The sequence below is a fragment of the Amblyomma maculatum genome, unplaced genomic scaffold (assembly GCF_055883805.1).
Source record: "Amblyomma maculatum isolate TAMU_Amacu unplaced genomic scaffold, ASM5588380v1 scaffold_18, whole genome shotgun sequence".
Taxonomy (NCBI): domain Eukaryota; kingdom Metazoa; phylum Arthropoda; class Arachnida; order Ixodida; family Ixodidae; genus Amblyomma; species Amblyomma maculatum.
In genome coordinates, this window is record NW_028146743.1 from 4,759,888 (window position 1) to 4,784,483 (window position 24,596).

Genomic DNA, 24,596 nt, shown 5'->3' on the forward strand with positions numbered 1-24,596 from the left:
AACAGCATGCTAGCAACCCTCAGGGAGCCTCGTAATTGGTGAGAAGCAGTCACAAAACTGTTGCTAGAGATTTGAGAAATGCGAGTTTCTACTTCGACAACATAAATTTTGTGCGGGAATGACCACTATAGTGTACGTCAGAAGCTTCCGATAATTTCTGCAATAAACATTGCTTTCGATGCGCCTACAGCTCGTTATTCCGCTACGTACTTCGATTTTAATTAAGAGCATCATAAGAAACAGTTTGCTTCCCTTATGCCGCCATCGAGAGGGCAGACTCCCATGAGTTAGTCGGAATTGTGCATATTTAATTAAACTGCTTTGTGTGGCATCGTAAGAAATTTCCTGATGTCCTAGCCATGCTTCAGAGGATATACTGGGCGTTGCCGAGGACATGCATACAATATCGAGAAAGGCACTAAAATGAGCACAGTGGTATGTGTGCCACGCAGTATACTGCTGCAATAGTTCAGCATTGCTTTACCTTCGTATTTTATGTATTATCAATAGCTGCTGGCCAGGGGCATCGCAACAATTCTGCTTGTGCTGGTTGGGGCATCAAGGCATATTAATGAACAGCTTCGGTGCTGCAGAAACAGTGGTCAGTGTCGACTCTCATTCGGTCGCTTTGTATATGGTCACAGCTAAGGACGGGTAGATAGAGTTCGAGGTCGCGGCACTTGTATCGATTGCCGGTTTTTCTAACACGCATGTGAACGTTGTCAGTCTTAAACGTTAGTTGCTTTCTCCTGCAATGCTGCAAATGTTTTGCTACAGATAGTAATAATAAGCAGACCGCGGTTCTCAATGCACGCACTTTCTGTAGTCATTAATTATTGCATGCCATGGTATAGTGTGTGATGTGGTTTGCTGCTGTTCATGCTATGAAACCACCATGAATGACACATGCTACATCATTGCAGGAGACGGAGGGCACTTTGGTGGCAGTACTTAACCATTCATTCCATTGCATTTGATTGCACCATGGGGGTGTGGAGCGAATTGTAGGAAATAAAGGGTGCCGCATGTGTCTGATAGTGCAGTGCTATCTGAAGCTTATCATCTTGAGCATTCATATAAGCATGAACAGCCTTGCACTTCATCGAATCTGTGGAATACACGAAAATAACTTTGTGCTGGTATATAGCCTGCAGTGCCACTCTGCAGATACCACCAGAGTGCAGCTCTGCTGGTCAATCATACTGATGTAGGTGTATGGGTCATTGGATAAATTAGAAAGGCTGCTCAGTTCACAGCAGAAGCACACCTGCAGGGTGCCGCACTGACTTGCGCATTACTCAAAAGCGCTCCTAGGTACCACCATAATGCAAACATAAATACTCAGACTTCCAACATTTGGAAGCAACACAGTTGTGAAATGTACTCAGGAAAATGTAGTACACAATGAATGACATCACCACTCGTGCTCAGTTTCACTCCATGTTGTACTGCAAAGTAGTAGTTATCACAATAAACTAGATACAAGGAATCTCACTAGAGATGTTTGGCATGAGGATTTTTTTGGTTTGGTTTGGTTTTGGGGTTTAACGTCCTAAAGCGACTCAGGCTATGAGAGACGCCATAGTGGAGGACTCCGGAAACTTCGACCACCTGGGGTTCTTTCTGTGCCCTAATCCTTGCATATTGGAAACTTCGCATTATAAGTTTCTGTGATGTCATGTCCAAATGTTTCATTGACACTGGTATCTTCCTTGTTTCACTACTGTGCAAGTTGTGCAAGATTTTGTCTTATTTTGACTTCTAAAACAATTTGCAGATGGTCCACAATCCTTGTTGAAAATCTAATGTTTGGTTTGGTTAGGTTTGTGGGGTGTAACGTTCCAAAGAAGCTCAGGCTATGAGAGACGCTGTAGTGGAGGACTCCGCAAATTGTGACCGTGTGGGGTTCTTCTTCATTCACTGACATCGCACAGCACTCGGGCGCCTAGCTTTTCGCCTCGATCGAAAAGCGGCCGCCTAGGCCGGGATGTGATCCCGCATCCCTGGGCACAGTAGTCAAGTACCCTAACCACTTCACCACCCCAATGGGGTAAAAATTTAAGGTGGCAGTCATTCCCTTCATACTGTTTCTATTGCAATATGTCACACAGCCTATTTTTAAAGATCACTCTTTCCCACATGGATGCCACTTCACAATGCCAAAGTAGGGCTAGGTTTCCGTGCTGAAGTATTGACGATTTCAACTGTAGGAGGTATGTTTTGAAGTGCCCTTGTAATAAAGTAAGCTTCACAGATCAAATCTAGAGGCTGCCACTTTGCAGCCTCTACTGAGCCAGAGAAACCCTGAAGTTTGGCAACTGAAATTATACTGGTTGCATTGCTCTTGGAAGAAGGCAGCACAACACAAAACATAAGAAGCACACACAAACACAAGGACAACGCTGCACTGACAACTATATTGACCAGAACTGGCACATCTTCTCCCTTCACTTCACGTCTGCAGCCATCTTCTTCCTTGTTTTTAATGTCCTGCCGGTTTGCACAGAAATTCTAATTCCTTCTTCAGCAGTATCACTGAAGGCATACTGACACATTGGTCTCCCGAGTCACTGATTGCATATGCTTTATAAATTTTTCTTGCTAACTTATCCTTCATCCTTTTCATAACCTTAACATTGTGAAGGTCAGCTGGACATTTTTGGTCTCTACAAACAACGCAGTTTTTGTAGTGCACTGTGAGATTAGTGCCAGACTTGTCCGATACTGCCATAGCGTGTTCTCTAATCCTGTCATTGATACAGCTTCCTGTCTGTCCAATATATTTCTTTCAATATTGCAAGGAAATCTGATAAACAGTCCCCTAAATACACTTGGAGTACCTAGTCCGGTGTGAAGTTTTGCATCCAGAGTTGAAGTCCTGGTCGTTAACCCGCACACACGTCCCTTTAGCTCTGTTTGGTGCCGTTGAAGTGAACGGAGAAGATATGCAGGTTCTGGTCAATGTAGTTGTCAGTGCAACATTGTCCTCGTGTTTGTGTGTGCTTCTTATATTTTATGTTGTAACCTGCTCTGCTGCCTTCTTCCAAGAGATGTGTGACCAACTAGCTCAACGTTCAACTCTATTATGGTTGCATTGGTTCTGCCCATATAAAAAATTACCGACGATTACGTTACTTCCAATGCGAAATTTGAGCGCAGCAAATAAGCTGTTTCACCTTTTCGATAGATTGAGGCAAAGAAATCGAGCAACACATGTGTGCGCTATCACAGAATTTTTTCGTCTCGCTCATGGCTCAGAAAGAACTGGCAGATAATTTCGCAGTGGCAAACGGCAGCGGCAATTTCGGCTCGGGCGGTGCACATATACAGATCCGCCGCCACCGATCTGGCTCTCTGATTGCCACCGCACAGGGGTTGCATTGGAGGAGGAGCGAAGAAAGGAATTAAGTTCGAGCCGGCGCTTTGACAACCGGAGACTCGCAGGAAGAGGGGGGAGGGGGGCGGCGTGTACACCCAGCGGCAAACGATGGGGCAGAAGCGCGCGCAGCAAGCGGACAACGCGATAAAGGGAGGAGGGAAGAGATAGCAGCGCCTGACTGATGCTGCTGACGCCGATAGTGAGTCAACCCCAGCTGCGGAGTTGGTTTCAGGGACAACGCCGCCGATGCCGACGCAAACAATATGATACCCTCGCTTCCGCAGCGCCAAGAACCAGGTCCAGCCGTGGGAAGGTGGTCACGTATTCGTCGACGTGCCGGGGCCTACGTGAAATAACCGGCGCGTCGGCAACTGAAGAGCACCCTATCCGCCACACAGGAACAGGGGGGAGGGGGGGACCCTCCCCTCCTCTTTCTGCATGGCGGCGACGGTGTTCTATGCAGTCACGTTATCTTGACTCTCTAGCGGCGTCAGCGGCATCCAGCGGTATCAGTCGGTCGCTGCTAGCGCTGGGGGGATGAAAGGGGGCGGAGCTGGTTACGAGGCCGACGACGACACCGACGCGAGACCCAGGAACGGACGCCAAAGAGCTGCGCTCTAAAACTGTACTTACAGGATTGAAAAGCACAGGTTCAGTATGCTTGATACAGCGGGCAAAGCCTGGTATGTAGCGTAGTAAATGGCTGCCACGTATTTAATATATAAGCACAAGTTTTCAAACACAAGTCACTAACATGGTAGGTATTGGCCGTGGCTTGTCATTATATTTAAACTCACTGTATCCATTCTTGCCCCGCCGGGGTGGTGCAGTGGTAAGACGCCCGACCACTGTGCCGGAGTTCCCGGGATCGAATCCCGGCCTCGGCGGCTGCGTTTCGATGGAGGCGAAACGAAGTGGCGTCCGTGTGCTGTGCGATGTCAGCGCACGTTAAAGATCCCCAGGTGGTCGAAATTACTCCGTAGCCCTTCACTACGGCCCCCCTTTCTCTCTATCCACCTTCACTCCCACCTTCATCACTTCCCTTACGGCGCGGTTCAGGTGTCCACAGAGCAAATGTGACAGATACTGCGCCTTTCCCTTCCTATGAACCAACCAACCTGTATCCATTCTTAACGTTGCCTACTAAAAATGGATTAGCTGTAGTTGCCCAACCCACATACCCAGCTAGGTGAAATAGGGTACTTTAAGAAACTTGGTATATTTCATGGGATGCTGCACACCTAGCAGCAGTCTGCATTTTTGTCTTTTTGACTCTGGCAGTTTGTTCTGGACTATACAACACAATGATCTTTTTATGGACCATTCAGAATTCTGCTCCTCAGCACTGTCTAGTAGTTTAATCAACAGCATAGATAAGCAGTTCTTTGTTCCAGAGCCCCACATCGATGGATGCATATTCTCTTGGACAAGGGTTTTATAAGCGATAAAAATGTCTACAAATGATATACAGTTGTCACCATTACTGGCCATTCCTGTAAAAGCAAACTGAGGTGCATAGTGATGACCTAGTGGCTCAAGCATCTGCCTCACGTGCAGAGTTCCTCACGATAGTGGACAACTTTTCTCTTTCTTTTGGGAGGAAGGGGGGGGGGGGTGATATGACTGTGGAAGGGACCTCATACTCTCCCACTTTCAAATTTAAATCTGTATCATGCTATAAAGCCCATTTGCAGCCCTTTATTAGCAAAGCAGTGGCCTAGGTGGGCCACAAGAAGACAAAGTTATTCACACACCTTTGAGGCTAGGCTACGTGACTTTTCACTTTCATATGGTGATTGTGGAGTCATCCGTTTGGTGGCATAATCTTGAATTGAGTGTCAAGGAAATTTTCAAATCCAATTTATGAGTTTTATTGTGAAAGCAATACTACTCTAGGTTTCGAGCCTTCAACGTAGCGCGGCCGGTAGCCACGTCTTACCCACGTGACACTAGGGTGAGAGCTGGGCTACCAACTCAAGCGGTCGGCAGGAGCTGCCAACTGGGTCTCGTTTCACATGGGACGGTTATGTCAGAATCAGCCTGCTAGGACCCTGGCATTCACGTTATCCCTATAGGCCACTAAGGCATGTTCATACGGCTTAGCGGGGCTTTATATGTGGGCTGAGGAAGAAGAAAAAGAGAACGCTCGGTCACCCGCAGCTAATGCTTTCACTCAATATTTGATTCAGCAGCATTAAACCCTTGTAATTTTTTTTGTTTTCTCCTTTCTGATGCTGGCGAAACTTCATAGCCAGAAAGAGCCACAAATTCATTTCCAACTAAAAGCAAAATTTGGATGGAATTGTCTCTTGGCGCATTTTTCTAGAACAAATTTATCTCTGACACTGTGTAAATGGCAAATTCTGGGGACACTCAAGCTCTTCTTTTAAGCATATGACTATATAGCGTCTGCAGCTCCCCTTACAGTTCATTTGCATACATGTAGTCCTCGCTTATTTACCAGTCTCTTGGTCTGTACGTCTAATATACCGCACATTCTTATTAGCATACAGGACTAAACTATCACCTCATCCATTTACGGGATGTAGGCGACCATACAACATGTAAACCCCCGGTTAACCAAGCCGTATGAGCGCGCCTGACTTGGCATCCAAGAACAGTGGAAAGTTGATTCTTATTCCACCTTCCCACCCCAAATGAGCAACCAGAGTTGGCAGCGCCTCCCATCTTTCTGATAAGTGATCTTGTTAAGTTGCACTAACCATAGAAGTATCGGTGCTCGGCCATGTCTGCTGCCAGCTAGTACAACCTGCTAGCACCATGACCGTAACTTTTGTTCACAATACCGTCACAGGATTTTCTTGGTAACGAGGCCTTTAAATCTATCGCATCAAATGGTAAATGTTAGCATCTGCTGCATCACTTTCACTATATGAAGGTAGCCTGTTGAACGTCTGCATTTTTCATATTCCCATCTGCAAGCTAGCAAACTGCCACACCAAAAATTGGCATAGGTCAACTGCTAGAACTTCTCGAAAAAGTCCTAGAGCCAGTTCCACAAATTTGGACTTCTGAGCAAAGGAGAGCTACTGCTGTAAGCCTGAGGCCTTCACCTGTCACCAGCTGGACAAGAATGAAGCCAAGGAATGTGTGACGCCAGTTACCAGGAGCAACTGATCTGAAATCTTGAAATGTTTTCCACAAGAAATGGAGGACTTCTTTAGTCAATACACAGCATACAAAGCATGTGCTCTGTCTTACAAAAAAGCTGTTCTTCATTTTTTGAAATGATAAAAAATTATAGAGATTCTAAAGTCACCTTAAGAATAGAATGCGACAGCATTGGAGCAACATCGCTTGCTGTAGGTTTGTCATTTCAGCTTGACATGCTCATTGCTTTACTTTCAAAAATTTTTACCACTTATAGTAGGCTCTAGACAGGTACTTTGAATTGTTTTTCTGCTACAGTAGACATGGACAGCATTGAAGGTGATTCTATGAGCCAGCCACTGTTCTTGGCCATACGACTCGACCAGCACACCTGTAAATTTGGCCAGAGGGCTCCATTAGGTTGCGCTTTCTACACCAGTTGAGAGCATTCTCAAGTACAATTTGTCAGTGCGGTTTTGACCCATCTGCACTTCCGATTTGACGCCATGCTACACAAATTCATCTGCACCAGCCTCCCCGCAAGTCTCCTTCTCGTGTAAATATCTGCTTGACTTGTTCCATTGCAGACTACTCTGTAGTCAGGCTTTTTTCAGTAAAAGTGTTTAAAGTGTTTCCTGCCACACTTTCCATGTGCTAGATGACTATGGTGGTCACATGTAGCCAGTCAGTGTGAATGTGTAGCAGACGGGAGGGGCTATTATTATTTTTTTTATGATACAACATGCGGAGACCCATTTCTTTTTTGATAAGGTGTCCTCCGCATCAGCATTAGTGATACCTCCACTTAGAGTAGCGATTGGTTTTAAGAATGTTAGTCAGCCTATACCTTCGCCCGTTAGTCTGCCCATGCCTGCCAGTAAATGTCCGACAATCACTCTTCTACCATTGCCTGCCAACAGAAAGCCCAAGTTGTGGAGTTTAAAAGTTAACTCTTTTTAATTGACAGGCAACTGGTGACACATTTTGGATGGGAACAGCAACAGCCTTAATGCACACAAACTGCCTTGGATTCTGCTGCTATCTCTTCGAAGTACCCACTGACTCGGTGACAGTTTGCCTGCACCACTTTGCATAACGCATAAAAAAGGGCAGAGTCAAATACATAACTTTTAGAACCGCATGGAACTTTTGTGAATTAATGCAGATTGCACCCAATCTGGGGAGATCAAGACACATAGTCTTGTGAAATCACACACCTCGCCAACCAATCAGCGCTTGGTCATATACATGACTTGACCTCTCCACCAAGCAAGAAATTTCCTGCCAACACCACGTTTTCCTGTTCATATGGACTGTAAGCTATTGCATTAATAAATGAGTTTTCTTATCTTTGGCCTGTCTCTGCATCGGCAACCAGTGGCCTACCGTTTAGACTCCAGCAGTGAGCCTAGCGACACAATTACGATTAGGTGCCATCTGTAGGATCCCTAGAATATTGCTTAAAGCTAGTTGTTCTATGCTAATTAGTGTATTGTGAATGGAGGAATACACAGCACAGAAAAGACGTGTGAAATCTTTTTTTTTTTTGGGTCTTGTAATTCTTCATTCACATACGATACACTTTCAGTACATCCATCATAGCTGCCGTGGCGAGAATATCGCATGCCATTCTATGTAATCATTCTTGCAGTAGAACAGTGGTAGGGCTATGCCAACTCACCTGCAGCATTGCCATTGGCTGTAATATATAGTGTACAAACCAATATGGCTGGCACGTAAACCTGAACTTTGTAAAGCCACAATCACTCCTATGAAATTTTATATACAGCATCTTTTTGTGTAAGGCAACAAAAGCAACACATTATCTGAAAGCTGATCTGGCAGTGGAGGCACTATTCTGCTGTCCCTCCCTTTCACTTCAAGAAAACACCACAGTGAAAAACAGAGGACAAAGTAGGAGAATTTTGCTATGATTGCTAACTTTCAAATGAAAATTTATTCAAACTTTCATCAAGATAAGAAATGTGCATACACTGCCCTCTCTATTTAGACCAAGCCAGTTACCCACGTAGCAACACAAGTCATGGCCTGTCTCAAGGGAAAGCGAGCTTCTTACGGCCTCCCCAATGGGGTCGGTTTCCACATCTCGGTAGGGTCGCCACCACCTCATCGCTCCGCTTCAGCTAGTGCCGTTGACGAGCAAGGAAAGCACGCACACCCACTCCATGCCCCACCCGCATCATTTGCAACCTGCAAGTCCTTGCATTTCAATCTTTATAGTTAATACAAACACTGCGCAGCCAGTGTTGTGAGATTTGTGATCTATGAGATATAAAATGCTGATAAATCCTGTGCACGGGCGCTCCTCTCAGTGCGACTGCATGGTCGCATGAACCTCCTGATCTACTTTCATCACAGCTTTCTGCCTCTAAATTTTGAGCAAACACAAAATTTATCATGCAGTGTGTCGAATTACATCCGCAAAGCGTTTGCTTGGCTTCTGAAGTTCAAATAATATCCTGGAATCTCAGCCAATGCCGTTTTATTTAGCTAGCTAAGAAGCGGCATTAACAATCATTCCTGGCGCTTCACAGATTGAGGTTAAAGAGCAAAAATTTGTTCAGAGTTGAAAGTGCAGCTGTGCAATGCAGTGAACTTTTCACTAAGTTCCGAATACGTTACATTCAGAACAATATCAATCTGCTGAAAGAGTATGTAGTCTCGCGACTGACACAACAACTTTTGATCACGACGTCGGGCGTGAATATTTGTTCTGCCGAAGTAAGGAGAGCGGCGGAGAAGAGAAGATCATTCTCCTTTAAAGCCGACCATTATTTAAGAAAATTTGAGGAAGGAGAAAATTATATTCCCCTTCAAGAAACTGAACATTCCTTTATAGCATGATCTGTGGCAGGATTGCATGTGTGCACGTGTATGTGCATTTTGGGGAAAGGATTTCTTCTAGCGTTGTTGCAATCATAATTATTTACACAGTGTTTTGAAAGCAGCTCGCCTGCGGGGCGAGTCTCGGCACCGAGCACCTGACCGCGCTGGAGAGCTTTCAATGCGCCAATAGCATCTTCATATGGGCATAAGGGATTTATTGAACGTAAAACATCTAAATAAACACACCCGCCATGGGAGAAACCGCATTTCCAGTTCTAAACAGAAGACGCAGTCTCAGAGGCACTTTATTTTCTAGATTATTATTTGCTATTTCTACAGGTTATTCGAAAGAGCTATTTTTGAATGAGCTATGTGCAACTCGCAAAAAATGTGGTGTCCACGAAAATTAGGTCAATTTTGACAGCAATTGCCAGCATGCATATTAGAGAATATAAAGTTACGACTGTGTCAATAAAACCGAAATTTCGTTGCCGTAGTCGTCCTAGATGTTTTTACAGGGCGATATCTAGAGTGCAAGCTTGAAAAGCTTCGGTTTTTATTTCTCGGGTTCAATCCCAGCAGCGGCGGCCACATCTCAATGGAAGCAATATCGTCAAGGCATCCATCTTCTACACAACACAGTGCACATTAAAGAACACCAAGTGATTGAAAATTCCAGGACCTCCACTGCGGCGCCTCTCATAGCCAGAGTTTCTTTGCAGCGTTAAACCACATAGACATGCCACCAAGCTAACCTTGCATTAACAAGCTTACTTATAGTACTTGTCTGCCCAGTATGAATATTTGCAAAGAATGGATCAATACACCATCTTCTGCATTTAAGAGAGCAGTATCCGTCATACGTAAACCCTCGTTAACACGAACTCGCATATCTCGAAAAATCGGTCAAGTCGAAATTTTTCCACACCGCGCCTTCACCTCCCATAGGTGCTATGTATTAGCTCCCGTTTATCTCGAAGCATTTTTCGGGCGTAATGCGGATATCTCGAAATTTTTACTGGAAGGAACGAAGGTAAAGGTTATTACCGAAATGTGATACGGGCTCCGAGCGAGCGCTTTGTTCCTATACTAAGTGCCGAACGCGGTCACGTTCGAAGAGCGAGTACAAAATTCCCGCGGGCGCAGCGGCGCCTTGGGAGAAGTCACGTGAGCACCGCTTACGCGCGGGGGCTGATGGGTCTTATCAGGCAGTCGGTTCGGCGTGGTTGGGTCAGCTGTCCTTCGCATTCCGGTTAGTGATTGTGTGGTTTCTTCGCGCGATGTGCACGAAGAGTGACTGATTTTTGTTGTGTATGTGGTGTCCGGAACCGACGATGTCCCGCCCTAAGCAGTGCAAATCTCTGATTTCCCAGTTCGTGTTGCTGCCGCTTTCCTGGCCTCTGCATCTGTGTGCCCCTTGAACGTGCGCTGTTCTGGAGGCTGCTACTTCGGGACTGCCGTTTTGAAGTTGGCACCTTTCTTCACGCAACAAGAAGCTTCTTTACCATTCGTGGCATCCCTGGGCGACAGCGGCGACACATCTTTGCCTTATCGGCTTCGTCTACTGTGGGCGTTTTTTGCTCGCATTTGGCAGCAGCGGCAGCTCGTGTGACGCACCTCGCCTAACGCTCCTCTGTGATTTCCCAGGTTGGTCACTTTTCTTATACCTTCAGTCCAAACCTGCCGCTGCTGCCAAAAAAACAATTCTTGTTGATGCATTTCTGTTTTTACAGGTCTAGTTTTTGACATGTCCCGTTGTTGCGCGTGTAGAGGAGTGCTGTCTGAAGAGCACTCACAACTGACATGCTGCGCGTGCGACTTTTCCTTCCACTCGGGCGCTTGCTCGGGTGTGACTGATGAAACCCTCAAGGGGAAACGGGAATCGTTTAGAAAAACATGGAAGTGTGGGTCTTGCAGACCGAATACAAGTAATGGCGCTATCACAGGGAAAGCTGACCAGGCAGAAGTTAATATACCTACAATTCTGTTAGACGTAAATAGAAAGCTTAGCTCTCTCCTTTGCCTCCGTGAAAAAGTGGACGGAATCGAAAAGGCAATTGACTTGCTTTCGGGTGAGTTCGACAAGTTCAAAGAACGACTCGATGCCCAAGAGAAGGAAACAAAAGAGCTCAAAGTTCGAGTTACAGTGCTGGAAAGCAACTCTGCTGGGTCTGACTTGACCGAGATCAAGTCTAGTGTCAATGACCTGGAATGGCGTAGTTGGCGTTTAAACCTAGAATTTCATGGTGTTATTCAGAGCGAACAGGAAGACCTACTGGCTAAATTTAATGAAGTGGGGGCCGAGGTTTCTCTTGAACCACTACTGCAACAGGATGTCATGACCATGCATAGACTGCCCGCGAAAACGGACAGAACTCCCATCATTCTTGTCCGATTTTCTCGTCAGGAGCTAAGGGACAAATGGTTTGCCAAAAGGAGCGCCTTCCGTGATGTAGACAGCTCCGTCTTTGTCCAAGAGAACATGACCAAGCATTCGCGAGACCTCCTTGGAATCGTGAAAGAGCAGGCAAAACGATTTGGCTTCAAATTTGCTTGGCATGTCAATGGCAAAATATTGCTTAGAAGGAAGGAAGGGGACTCCGCTTTTGCCATTCGGTCAGAGAGTGACCTTGCTCTGCTAGCCCAATAACTCACCGTAAACTGAAAACTAAATATAGAGTATCACGAATTACTACTTCCCCTAAAGTAAACGGTTGCCTTGACCTAAATAATTTCTCTGCCTTACATATTAATGTCCGGTCTCTGCGTAACAAGCTTGATGACTTCTCATATTTTGTTGACAGTCTGCAGCACAATTTTGATGCAATTCTGCTAACTGAAACGTGGGCCGTATGCGATGCTGACCTGGTGAAACTCCCCGGCTATGATCCTTGTTTCCTGAATCGCCCTTCTCATGGAGGGGGTGTTGCCGTTTACGTAAAGAACAGTGGCCTTCATAGCGAAGTATTACCTGAGTTCTCTATAGTGTCTCCTGACTGTGAAATGCTCGCGCTGAAGACTGCGCACAAAATGGTTTCTGTCGTTTACAGGCCGCCGTCAGGTGACCCAGATAAGTTCTTAACACATCTCGACAAATTTCTTGATTTTGCCGCTGAAGTCCAATACTCTACTATTATTGGAGGTGACCTCAACATTAATACACTTGCACCTTCTAGTATATATCGCCATTTGAATCACTCAATTGCTTCCAATGGTTTTACAAATCTTATCACTACACCCACAAGGATAACGATGTCAATCAGTAAAATCGGCCTTTTTATAGTAGACATTGTCTCCCCCGTCATTTCTGCCGGTACTATTTGAAGGTTTGAAGATTTGAAGGTTTATTAAAACGAAATACAAGTCAATTATAAGTGCATAAAAAAGTTTGTACAGTAGGAGGTCCCGAAGTAAGACTGTCTGGGGGACCTCCCGCTTGTGACCTTAGTGACCACTGTGCCATTTTCGTATCCGTGCCACATGGCTGCTCACCAAGTTACGCACAACCAAATAGTTTTGCTTATCAATGTATAACTGATGTGACACTTGCCCGATTTCGCGAATCTGTACGCGTTGCAGATTGGAACTGTGTTTTTGCCTGTTCTTCCGTCGATGAATCTTATGAGCTCTTTTTAAGTACTTTGAAAGACATGTACAATAAGTGTTTTCCCTGGAAAACAAAGAAATCAAACACGAAACTCCGTAAACTTTGGGTGACTCCAGCACACGTCAAAGTGATGAATCATAAGTCTAGGCTCTTCAAAAGCTTTATGTCCACTCGGAACCCTGATCACCTTACAGCTTTCAAAATACGCCGCAGGAAGGTAACCAACGAACTGCGAAGATCTAAATATGTGTATCAATCGCGTATCCTCACTAGCAGGGAAGGTCCGAAAGCATTCTGAAAACTTTTAAATGAATCGTTTCTAAACAAGAATAAAAATACGCACTTAGGTCAGCTTGTGATCGATGGCTTGCCCTATTCCCGCTCTTTGCTGGCAGAAAAATTCAATGACTTCTTCACAAGCTTTAGACCGAGTGGTTCCGCGGTCGAAGCACTTCGGTATCTCCAAAATACAGGTTTAGACACTTTTGCTTTTCATTTAACGACCAGCGAGGAAGTTTTTAGCATTATAATGAACCTAAAAGCTACAAGTTGCACTGATTTTGATGGCTTCCAAATTAAACCAGTTAAATTTGTTTCGGATTTCTTAGCACCTTGCTTAAGTTACATCTTTAACTTGTCGCTCACATCAGGAATTTTTCCTACATGAATGAAATATGCAAACGTAACTGTTATTTTCAAAGGAGGCGATAGAAACAAGATGACAAACTATAGGCCAATTTCTATTCTCCCTGTTTTTTCAAAGGCTCTTGAAAAAGTAATGCTCGAGAGGATCGATGGGTTCTTTTCTAAACATGCCTTAATAAATGCCAGTCAGTTTGGATTTCGAAAGGGCAAGTCCACGGAATCTGCTTTACTCTTGCAAAAGGAAATTATTTTAAATAATGTCGAAGCTAAAAGTTTGACCCTTGGTATATTCATCGACTTTACCAAAGCTTTCGACCTTCTTAATCATGAAATACTACTCTGTAAACTTGAAAGCTATGGTGTCCATGGTCTTTCCCTCCAACTCTTTCGTTCTTATTTAAACATGCGTCAGCAGGTCGTTTCGGTCGATAATCATAAGTCTAGCTCCCTTCTCATTGAATGTGGTGTCCCGCAAGGTAGCCTTCTTGGACCGTTCCTCTTTAATGTATATGCTAAAGACCTTCCGAGCATAGCTTATCATACAAGTTGTATTCAGTACGCTGACAACACAAGTTTTTTTCTTAGGGGATCTTCTGCCGATTAACTAATCAATAGCATACCTGCCAACTCTCCCGAATTGTCCGGGAGTCTCCCGAATTTTGATTACATCTCCCGATTGTACAGATGCGACCTCAGATCTCCTGAAAAGTGGCCGCCACAGCCCAGCGGTGTTTTTTTTTTAAATTTTTTTGCACGCTATAGCTCAGCTTCTTGAAGACATAGCACAAAAAAGACAGGGACAACTACCATGTCTGCACGTGTTAGTTGTCCCCCCTCCCCCCTTTCACTGCAAGCACCAGGAGTTCAGGGGCTTTCATGAGCCTATAAATACAGATAATTTCAAAATAAACTCCTGCACCGAATTTTGTGTTCTTACGACAGCGGTAAGAAGTACGAAATAGATTTACTGGGTGCAGTCCACCTGATCGCTGAAGCCTGGCGACAAGTCCGGCCACTGCTGATTGCGAATTGCTTCGCGCACGCAGGCTTTTCGCTCGAACCCTCCATGCTCGAGATCGCTCGAACCCTCCATGCTCGAACCAGACAATGACGAGTTCAGTGATTGTGATAAACTTTGTGACGAAGTTCGCGAAGTGTACTGGTTGCGCCGGCGATACCGAAGTCATAACTTTTGAAGAATATGTGCTATATTAAGCGGACGTGCCTGTTACCGGAATGCTGTCTCATGCAGATATTGTTGCAATGACAGGCAATGAAGGTAGTGATCAGGTTGATGAAGAGCCTAGAGAACTGCCCACGACTGCAGAAACAAGGAACCTCCTACTCTTGCTCTGCAACAAAGTTGAATGCGGCGGCGGTGACCAACGGCTAATGCTATGCGTTTATCAGCTCGAAGACGCTTTTGTCGGGCGGAATGCCAACGCGAAGCAGACAAGCATTACCCAGTTTTTCCTGCAAAAATAATAAAGTTCAGTTTTTTCTTGAGAATTCTGCGCTTGTTATATAAAAGCTCCCTTTGTGCAGTGGAGTGTCGACGGGCGTGACGGGCCGAGGGCCACCAAAGAATTTCCGCTCGTCGCTGTCGCGCTCAGGTTCTGGGCATGGTTCTGGGTTTTTAGAAAATAGCTACCTACTCAATTTCTGTTGTTCTTTTTTTTTTGCGACCGAAGTTTGTTTTTCTAGTCTGGTTTGAGCGAAGAACGACAGGCATTGGCGGTAGCATCGCGTGACTGATCGCCAGTGACTGTAGCCAGATATGTTCGGAATTTTAACTCAAAACTCCGCTTATATCGAAATTTTTCCCGGATTTTACAACTTCCTGTTAACGAGGGTTTACTATGCATGTCATATTTTTGAAGAATGATTCGTCTTTTTGATAATTCTAACTGGCAGATTTTGTTATGAGGACTTCATTTACATGTGGAATATACTGGAAACGTGCAGCTAAAGCAACTACGCTATGCTTTCTTTTATTTCGGTATTGTGCATTCTACGAAACCAGTGGATGACAGTGCCAAATCAGGGAAAACCACCCGCTGCTACTGCAGCAGGTGCAAAGGAAATGGTGAGTTGGTGGGACAACTTACAGCGGCGGAGAGTAATTAAAAGAGAACCGCTCCAATTGCTTTTTAGGCGATTGAGAAGACCACAGGAAAGAGCGTCTGCTCTCGCTCGAGACCGGCTGTGCACAAGTATCGTACGTACCAAAAATTCCAAATGCACGGATTAACATGAATCTATTCAAGGAACCCCTTCATGGATCACTGCCTTGTCGTGGCGGAGGGGCTTGCGAAACTGGATGAAGTCGTGAGCTCTGCTGGGTAGGGCCACCCAAGATAGATAGGTCACGGCAGAGAGTTCTGACAAACTGTGATTCACTGAAGAAGGTAATGGCACCCCACTCCAGTATTTCCTGCCAAGAAAACCCTATGGCCGGTCACAATACCATTAATGATATGGCGCCGGAAGATGAGCCCCCCAGATCTATGACACAAGGCAAACTGGATGTCGTCAAGCGAGAAATGGACAGATTGAACATTGATATCTTGGGTATCAGCGAGCTCAAGTGGACCGGAATGGGAAAATTTAACTCCGGCGACCATTATGTCTTTTATTGTGGGTACCAATCCAAGAGAAGGAATGGGGTCGCTCTCATATAAACAGAAGAATGGGCAAAGCAGTGCTAGGGTACAACCCCATAAACGACCGAATGATTTCACTTCAGATCCAAGGTCACCCTTTCAGCATAACAGTTATCCAAGTCTATGCACCGACCACTACTGCTGAAGAAGCTGACGTCGAGAGATTTTATGCGGACCTACAATGCCTTTTAGACCGCATCCCATCATCAGACGTCATTTTTCTCATAGGAGACTGGAATGCTAAGGTCAGGAGTGAAGAAATATCCGGAATTACAGGCAAGTTCAGTCTTGGTGAGCCAAATGAAGCTGGGTAGAAGCTAGTAGATTATAAACCCTGACTGCTCATTGGAGGGTCAAATGCTAAAGTTAAAGCTCAGCTACTTTGGTCATCTGATGAGAAAAGAGGAGTTGCTGGAGAAAGATTTGATGTTGGGAAAGGTTGAGGGTCGCCGGAGAAGGGGTAGGCAGCGAACAAGATGGTTAGATGGCATCCTTGAGGCACTGCAGATGAAGTTATGTGATGTTAGGAAGATAGTGAGAGACCGGAAAGCGTGGTGTGACATGGTCCATAGGGTCACGAAGAGTCGGACACGACTGAACGACTGAACTGAATTCAAGGAAATGGCCCAAGTAAGGAATGATATGCATCAAGTGCACAACATGACAAAAAGGGGTCTGCACTACAGTAAAAAAATTAATACAATTCATATTGTTCCAAGCCATTTGAAATTAGTGAACATGAGATATTTTTTTAGGCGGATGTACCAAGACCATACTAATGCTTAAATCTGAATGCTCAACAAATGGTAGAAAGGTGCAGATTCGATACAGGCTCTGATAAATGGAGATGCCAGCTGGACTGAAGCCACTTTTTCTAAGAATCATGAATGCTCTGCACAAAATGTTAGAAAGTTGACTGCAGTGGTGCGAGTGCTATGCTAAACTGAGTCACAAAGCTTACCTTGCCCCATGCTGCCACATTATGAAATTTGAGCAATTTGGGCCAAGCCGGCACCAAAATTTTCTGAAAAGAAACAAACTTGTGTGCCATGTGTTGTATGATGTACGCTACTGTACAAAACACCATCATCATGGCTCACACATGCGCTAGCAGTCACAGCATAGTTAGCAATGCTGTTTTCTTAAGTTGCATCCTACTATGGCACGCTCTAATCTGCATACGCAGTTACAAAGTATACAGGCATGAGAGAGTGCCAAGTGAAGGCTCACTACAATCACCCTTTCAAATATCATGTCCCAGCTACGCAGATTGAAGGAGCAGTTTTAGATCGACAAACACTGCAAGTGGCTGCTCAAGTCTGGACTGAATGGTTCCACCGTTCTTAAAGATGCATAGCATTCATAGTAAGATTCACAAGCAGGATGAGTATCACTTTATTGGTTAGTCTCACTTATGGGGTTTAATGTCGACTCTGGCTGTGAGAGACGCCACAGTGGAGGGCTCTGGAAATTTCAGCCACCTAGGGTTTTTTTCCGTACACTGAAATCGCACAGAACAAGGGTGCCTTGCTTACTGCCACCACCGAAAAGCAGCTGCAGCGGCCAGGATTCGAGTCTGGGTCCTCTGGTTCAGCAGTCAAGTGTTTTAACCACGGAGCAACTGCGCCAGGACATCTCTTTATTGAAATCTTGCTGAAAACTGTATAAAAGTGCAGAGATAAACTTATTTATATGTGATGCTACTAAAAGCAGCCAGAATTGAAAATGTCTGCAGTCATGCATTCGGGTAAATGCAATGCTAGTGCAATGAAGTACCTTTGTAATGAAGTGGTTTCGACCTCGAAAATCATTCATAATACAGGTCACTTCATTGTAAAAGTCATGCACAGAGCACTGTATCACATGAAATAGAGCATGGTAAGCATGTCTTACAAAATAAAACCTTTATTTACTGTCAACTGAAGAACTATTTTATGAAACAATTTGTTAATTTTCTTCTAGCTGGGCATTTCTTCTAACAGTGTGCATCTGTAGCTGGTCCTTATCATATCCAGGTTCATGGCATGCTTCATGATGAAATCCAAGAGTAACACAAAAGTACAGCAAAAAAAAGCAGGGAGAAGGGAAATGCCAGCAAGTGCTCATTAAAGTGCCGTTTTGTCACCTTCGGACTCGATCGATGCAAAACGGCCGGCTACATCCACCGGCTCCATTGGCAAGTTTGCACTTGCTGTTCACAGTTTTCCAGTGCCCAGCAAGTGGGAGCATGAAGATTGCTTAGCCTAGTTTTACTTTTTCTGGTGGCGGGTAGTGCTAGTGTCATTCGTCAAGATTTTAGTTTTAATCTAAAGGTGAATAACTCCAACCAATGAACAAAGAACTTTGTTGGAGCCATTGACCTTTACCTCAAAACTAAAATTGAATTTCAAAACCAAGTCCCTATATGCAGCAACGCTCAGTGGGCAGCAGTCACAGTCCCATTATGTGAGTTCATTGTAAAGCAGTAACAGATGCCGACATTCATTCATTTGCAGTGCCATAGATATGAAAGAGGTTCAGCGGGGACATTAGAAAGCCTTGACTATACAGGTTGTTTCATTGCATAGGCGTTCATGTTAGTAATTTTAATTTAAGCAAGTGTTGACACCAAATTTTGAGCTATCATTCTTTCTTGTTTCAATGATTCAGGACCCTACAAAATAAGCATAGAATTGAGAAATTTCTGCCAAATAACACATAATTCAATTTCTACTATCAAGCCATCAGTTTCAGCAGTCGATCGGTGGCTATCATTCAAATGAACACGCAGCTATTACGTCACTCCTTTTGTATGCCTCATGTGACCCCAAATCTCAACTCAAATCTAAAAAAAAGGGGGGGGCCTCCATCTCAGCCTTTGGAGGTATGATGCGACAGCACTAATGATATAATGGCTCCCATTTGCCAGCTCCTCTTATTCGTTTGCGTCCATTCACTCTGCTACTTGCCTAATCAGTAGTCTTATTTGTGCACCTATTATCCCATGCAAACACATTGGCACAGAGTCGCTAAATATCCCATCACGTATATGCCAACTTGGAGAGACCAAAAATCAGATTTTTTATTTGCACTAAGATGGGATGGGGGACGGCACCTTCAGGACGCAGTGTCCAATGAGTGATAATCAAAACACAAGCAGCTACAGCATGCATGAAAGGTGAGTCCTAGAGACCTCTGCACGCCGCCACCGAGTGATCTCGCTACACCTCCGCAGCTGGTTGACGCAAACTGATCGGCGAGGCGCCATTGCCGTTTTCTCTCCGTATCATCGGCGCACCGTTTTAGTTTAATGTGAAACCATTATTAGTCCCTTCATACGCAATTCTGCCGCGACTGTTGTTGGTCGTGATGGTTCTGAAAGAAGAGCTACCATGCCATCGACGGGCATAGCGCAGCTCAGTAATATGAGACACGCGGCCGAGGGCAATATAGGAGGATCAGATGACCTCATGTTTGGGCAAAGATGCAGAAATAACCCTTCCCCGCCAAGTGTGCTGAGAGGACGCCTTTTAGCTTCGCCGAAATTGCTGTCTACAAGGACTTCGCCACGAGTCCAAACCAACACAGCCTGCTTAAGCAGGCAGAAACCACTTGTCGGAAGATTTAAAGCAGTGATCGTGTCATGAAAAGTCTTCTGCGCAAACCGGAAGGGTTGGAAGGTATGCCATCCTTTGACAGACCACCCGAAGTAGACATAAGCCCCCATTTTAAATAAGCCATACGAGCATGCCAGTGTGGTCTAAGGGGGTGCGTGCCTAACTTGGGATCAAAGAAACTTGGAAAACTAGTTCCTCCGACCTGCAAAAGCGAGAGTTGGCAGCACCTGACAATTCAGCCGTGTCATGTTGCCTCACACAACCCAACAACCAATCAGAGCAAGTCCTCCAGTTCAACAGCCTCTGGCACCATTGCATCTACACTGCGAAGTGCGTTCCATGCTTTGGTTAGTGGCTGCAGATCGTCACCGCTTGCTGCTTCCAGTTCTGCCAAGGCGTGCTGAACAGCTGCGAAACCGGCGTGCCTGAAGCAGTTCTGGACAAGCGTGGCCGAAGTAGCAATCCACGCGCCGGCAAGTATCTCCAGCGCCATGAAGAGGTCAATTTCCATCGGTCGCTTCATTTCGATGTTTAGCAACATCTGCTGGATGAGCCTTCTTTGGTACGCAGACTTCACACTTTTAATAACCCCCTGATCAAGAGGTTGGATAACATATGTGCAGTTCGCAGGGAAAAAAATCAAGCGGATGCTCGTCAGGGCAACGTCTTCAATGTGGTACGCACTGCAGTTGTCCAAAAAAAGGCAGACGGATCTGCCCTACTTTCGCATGTCCGTATCAAAGGCTTCCAGCCAGCTTGAGAATATTGCGCGTGTCATCCACACTTTTTGGTTTGCAGTGTACTGGACCAGAAGCTTTTCAGTTCAGTTCAGTTCAGGCGTTCAGTCGTGTCCGACTCTTCGTGACCCTATGGACCATGTCACGCCACGCTTTCCGGTCTCTCACTATCTTCTTAACATCACATAGCTTCATCTGCAATGCCTCGAGAATGCCATCTAACCATCGCGTTCGCTGCCTACCCCTTCTCCGGCGACCCTCAACCTTTCCCAACATCAAATCTTTCTCCAGCGACTCCTCTCTTCTCATCAGATGACCAAAGTAGCTGAGCTTTAACTTTAGAATTTGACCCTCCAATGAGCAGTCAGGGTTTATGGTCGACAATATCGACTGATTTGATCTTCTGGCAGTCCAAGGAACTCTTAAGAGTCTTCGCCAGCACCACAATTCAAACGCGTCAATTCTTCGGCGGTCAGCCTTTTTCACAGTCCAACTCTCGCATCCATACATCACAACTGGAAAGACCATAGCACGGGTTATACGGATCTTGGTTGGCAGACTAATGTCTCTGCTCTTTACTAGGCGGTCAAGGCTAACCATTGCTCTTTTTCCCAGAAGCAGGCGTCTCCTAATTTCATGGCTGCAGTCTCCTTCCGAGGTAATCTTGGCTCCCAAGAACAGAAAATCTGTCACAGCTTCCACTTCTTGTCCATTGATGCTCCAGGACTTGATAGGGCAAGACGCCATGATCTTCGTCTTTTTAATGTTCAGTTTAATGTACAGGGGTGTGCGTTTGGGAGAAGCTCCGTAAACCCCGCTGCGCGCCCCTCCTCCGCAGTGGGCCCAAACCCAGTTTCGAACCTCGCAGCCTGCAAAGGTGGTTCTGTTTGTCTTGCAAAGGTACTTCCTTTGACCCTCACCTGAAGTGCTCCCTTAGAGCCTCAGCTGCAGCAGTCCTAAAAAAAAACAAAACGAAGCTTTTGGTTACCTTTAAAACACCGTGGCATCTTGCTCTGGCCGATCACGAGGAGGGGATGCTTTTCAGATCCATCCATGTTTGAGCATAAAAGATTGGTGACCCGCTTTTTGCTCAGCTTGCCACCATGGCATTTTTTTCCTTTCAGGTCTAGCGTTTTTGAAGGCAACATTTCATAGAAGAAGCCAGTTTCGTCCGCATTATAAATTTTGGAGGGCTCGTACTTGTCCATTATGCCTTCGTAACTTTCCTGCATCCAGGACGATGCTGCTTCAGCATCGACGCTCGTACACTACCCCGACAACACTTTGGCGACGATGCAGTGCTGCGCTTTAAATCGACTTAGCCATCCGGCACTCGCCTTAAAGTTGTCGTGCCCCAAAATGCACACGTAGTCAATCGCCTTTTTGCTACAGAAGGCTTCCAGACAAAGGCACCTTGTTCGCTCTCTTGTTCAGGAACCACTGAAATACGGCTTTGTCCACGCCTTCATAGACCGGCGCTGCCTTGTCTTGTTCTGAGCGCGCGCGCCATTCTGGAGTGCTGCCATGATGCCATTTTTTGATTTCAGAATCGTAGAAAGTGAGCTGCACGGGATACTGAACTCCTCCGCAATGTTCGTCTTCTTTCTGCCTTTTCAGCTTCGGCAATGATTGAGCCTTTGCCTGCAGCGTCAAAAACTTGCACTTCTTTACAGGAGGTGGCATGTTTCTGACAGTCAAAAAAACAACAAAAAACACTGTACACAAGCAAGTAGCAGGCAAATTCGGCTTGCACAAGGCGAGATAGCGTGGTCGGCGCACTAGCGAAAAGAAAAAAAAAAAGGGTTCCTTGCTCTTCCCCGGTTGGCCGACGGTGTCGTCATGTGAAACGTCACCTGCGTGCGTAGTTGCCAACAAACGGGCTAGCAAAAAGCCGCTTTCAGCAGGCAAAAAAAAAATGCTTTGCTATCATCATTGCCGAACCAACTGAAAGCAAACAAAAATGGCTGCGCCGGTGCTTGTTGGCAGGTGAAATGAACGGGCCTGACTTGTCGGATGAGTGTGCTGCTGCAGTTTTGCCCATTCTATGTTCCCGACTGGCTGATGGGCCGAAAAAATGTTGCAAATCACTACCTCAAACGTTCGCTAATGCGGGACTGCTTTTTAAAAACCCTTCGCTGTTGAGAGGGGACAAATGCATTGAACCCTATAGGAGTTCGCCGGGGGTGCCAAAATTTTTCGTTGCCGCGAGAATTTCGTTCTTGAGGGCTTACGTTATAGAGGGGTTCAACTGTAGTTCACAACTCTTAATTGCCGCACCTGCTTTTTGGCCGCACAACGAAGAGCGCAATAGGAAACACCTGCATCTTGTGGACGTTTTGTTTTATATACTGTCGAGTCATAAGAAGTTTAATCTTAATCGAAGACAGCAAAACTGCTTGTGACAACCCATTCACCTGCAGTGCCCATGTGTTCGTACAGAACAGGACACAAAAGCTGCTGTGAAGGTAACTGCAGTTATCTTGAGCGGTCACTCCAGCCCGATATTACTGAAACAGGCCCGGTCTTCTGAAGTAGCTTTTTGAAGTAGCTTTTTTCTGTTTTCACTTTCACGAGTTTGAATGAGTGACTTCATAACCAGTCCTAGGAAGCAGTGAACATTGTTAGTATCCCGGCAAAGTTACGCAGTGTTATTTCTCAGATCAATAATATTTCTTTTGAAGGTCATCAGGAACCTGCAGAACAAATTAAATATTCACGTGAAAGCTAGCTTGATCAAGCAGTATATTTAAGCATGTTACATATGGTATATGGAGTTTAATGCCCCAATGTGAATTCGGCTATGAGGGGTGCAAAATAAGTAGTATAAGATGACGTGCATTTGAATAAAAATGTTCCGAGTATAATAAAAAAGAGCAAATTGCTCAAATTTCTCTGCAAGCGCTCATGGAGAACGTTGCAGTTGTGCTCATGCACCTCTCCTATAAAGTGAAGAGAACAAAATAAGAGCACTCCTAAAAGCCTTCAAGTGTATAATAACCTGTGAATGACATTGATGCATCTATATGAAGCAACAGGCACGAAACTTTTTTTATCAACCAGGATGAAAGTTTGGCAGCGCACTATAAGCGAATGTTACAAAGAACTATACGATGAAATTCTGTCTCTTAAGTTTCAGGTACATTGTGCTAGAAGTATGATTTCTAGTTCCCTATAGTTGCCGGCAATAGTTGTTCTTTAGAGTGAATTGGTGCTTGGAGCAGCGGAAAGTCCATCAAAAAGAGTTGTCATATGAAAAACACACTTCCAGTCATTCATATCGTTGTCCTCCTTTCATGCACTAGCAATAGACCCAGGAGTTTAATAGTGTTGACCTTTTTCTTATACATTGAGCGTTTTCGTATTCCTTTTACTTAATCTGTTACTACAGCTGAACATGTACCGTAGCCACGCACTGTTGAAGCCATGGAAAAGAATGCCAATGCAGCTCTTTGCCGGGTAATTCCAGCAGTAATCGGCTCCAGAAGTGCTGAACTACTGTCCAGGCATAAACCAAATCATTTCTAAGCAAAGTGGTAGTTGGTGCTTTTGAACTGAGCGATGCTTTCTTAATTGGTCTACTCATGAAACTACCTTTGTGAATACTAATCTGTCATAGTAAAAGAATGATATGGTTAACTTTGACGAAGCAATAATCGCAGAGCTAGTATAAGCAGGGCGGTTGAGCCCAATTTGCACATGCGGCAGCTGGCTTAGCTTGAGCAGAAACTTGCTTGTCGCGGTTATCACTCTTACCAGCAATTTGCCACTGGTCAGTGATTCTCAAGAGGACTCATTTTTGTAATCTACTCAGTATTTGAGACACCAACAAATTTCGCTCGCTTTATTTCTGACATTGGCACTAGCGATACACCGTTTTGTTTGCGTACGGTTTGCGGGAGGAGGGTCACCATGGTGATGTTTACGGTGGTCGAGGAGGTGCTGCCATCGTGTGGTGCTTGACGACGCTGTTGATGCCTCGTTCGACGACACTCTGGGAACCATTTATAAATT

At 45.2% G+C, this 24,596-nt stretch overlaps 1 protein-coding gene across 4 annotated transcripts in view; it reads left to right on the top strand.

Moving 5' to 3' along the window:
• The first annotated feature begins 10,540 nt into the window (after positions 1-10,540).
• Positions 10,541-24,596, top strand: part of LOC146171734 (uncharacterized) — a 102,875-nt gene continuing 88,819 nt past the window's right edge. For 3 of the 4 annotated variants that reach the window (XR_014702789.1, XR_014702788.1, XR_014702787.1), the window contains exons 1-2: positions 10,541-10,589; positions 10,711-10,984. Coding sequence is in view for 1 of the 4 variants with exons in the window: in XM_084586365.1 (XP_084442491.1) it covers positions 11,085-11,987 (903 nt within the window). In the remaining 3 variants the exon portion in view is untranslated. Of the gene's footprint in view, positions 10,590-10,710; positions 14,308-24,596 lie in introns of those variants that run through there. The other variant, XM_084586365.1, reaches the window with a different exon arrangement.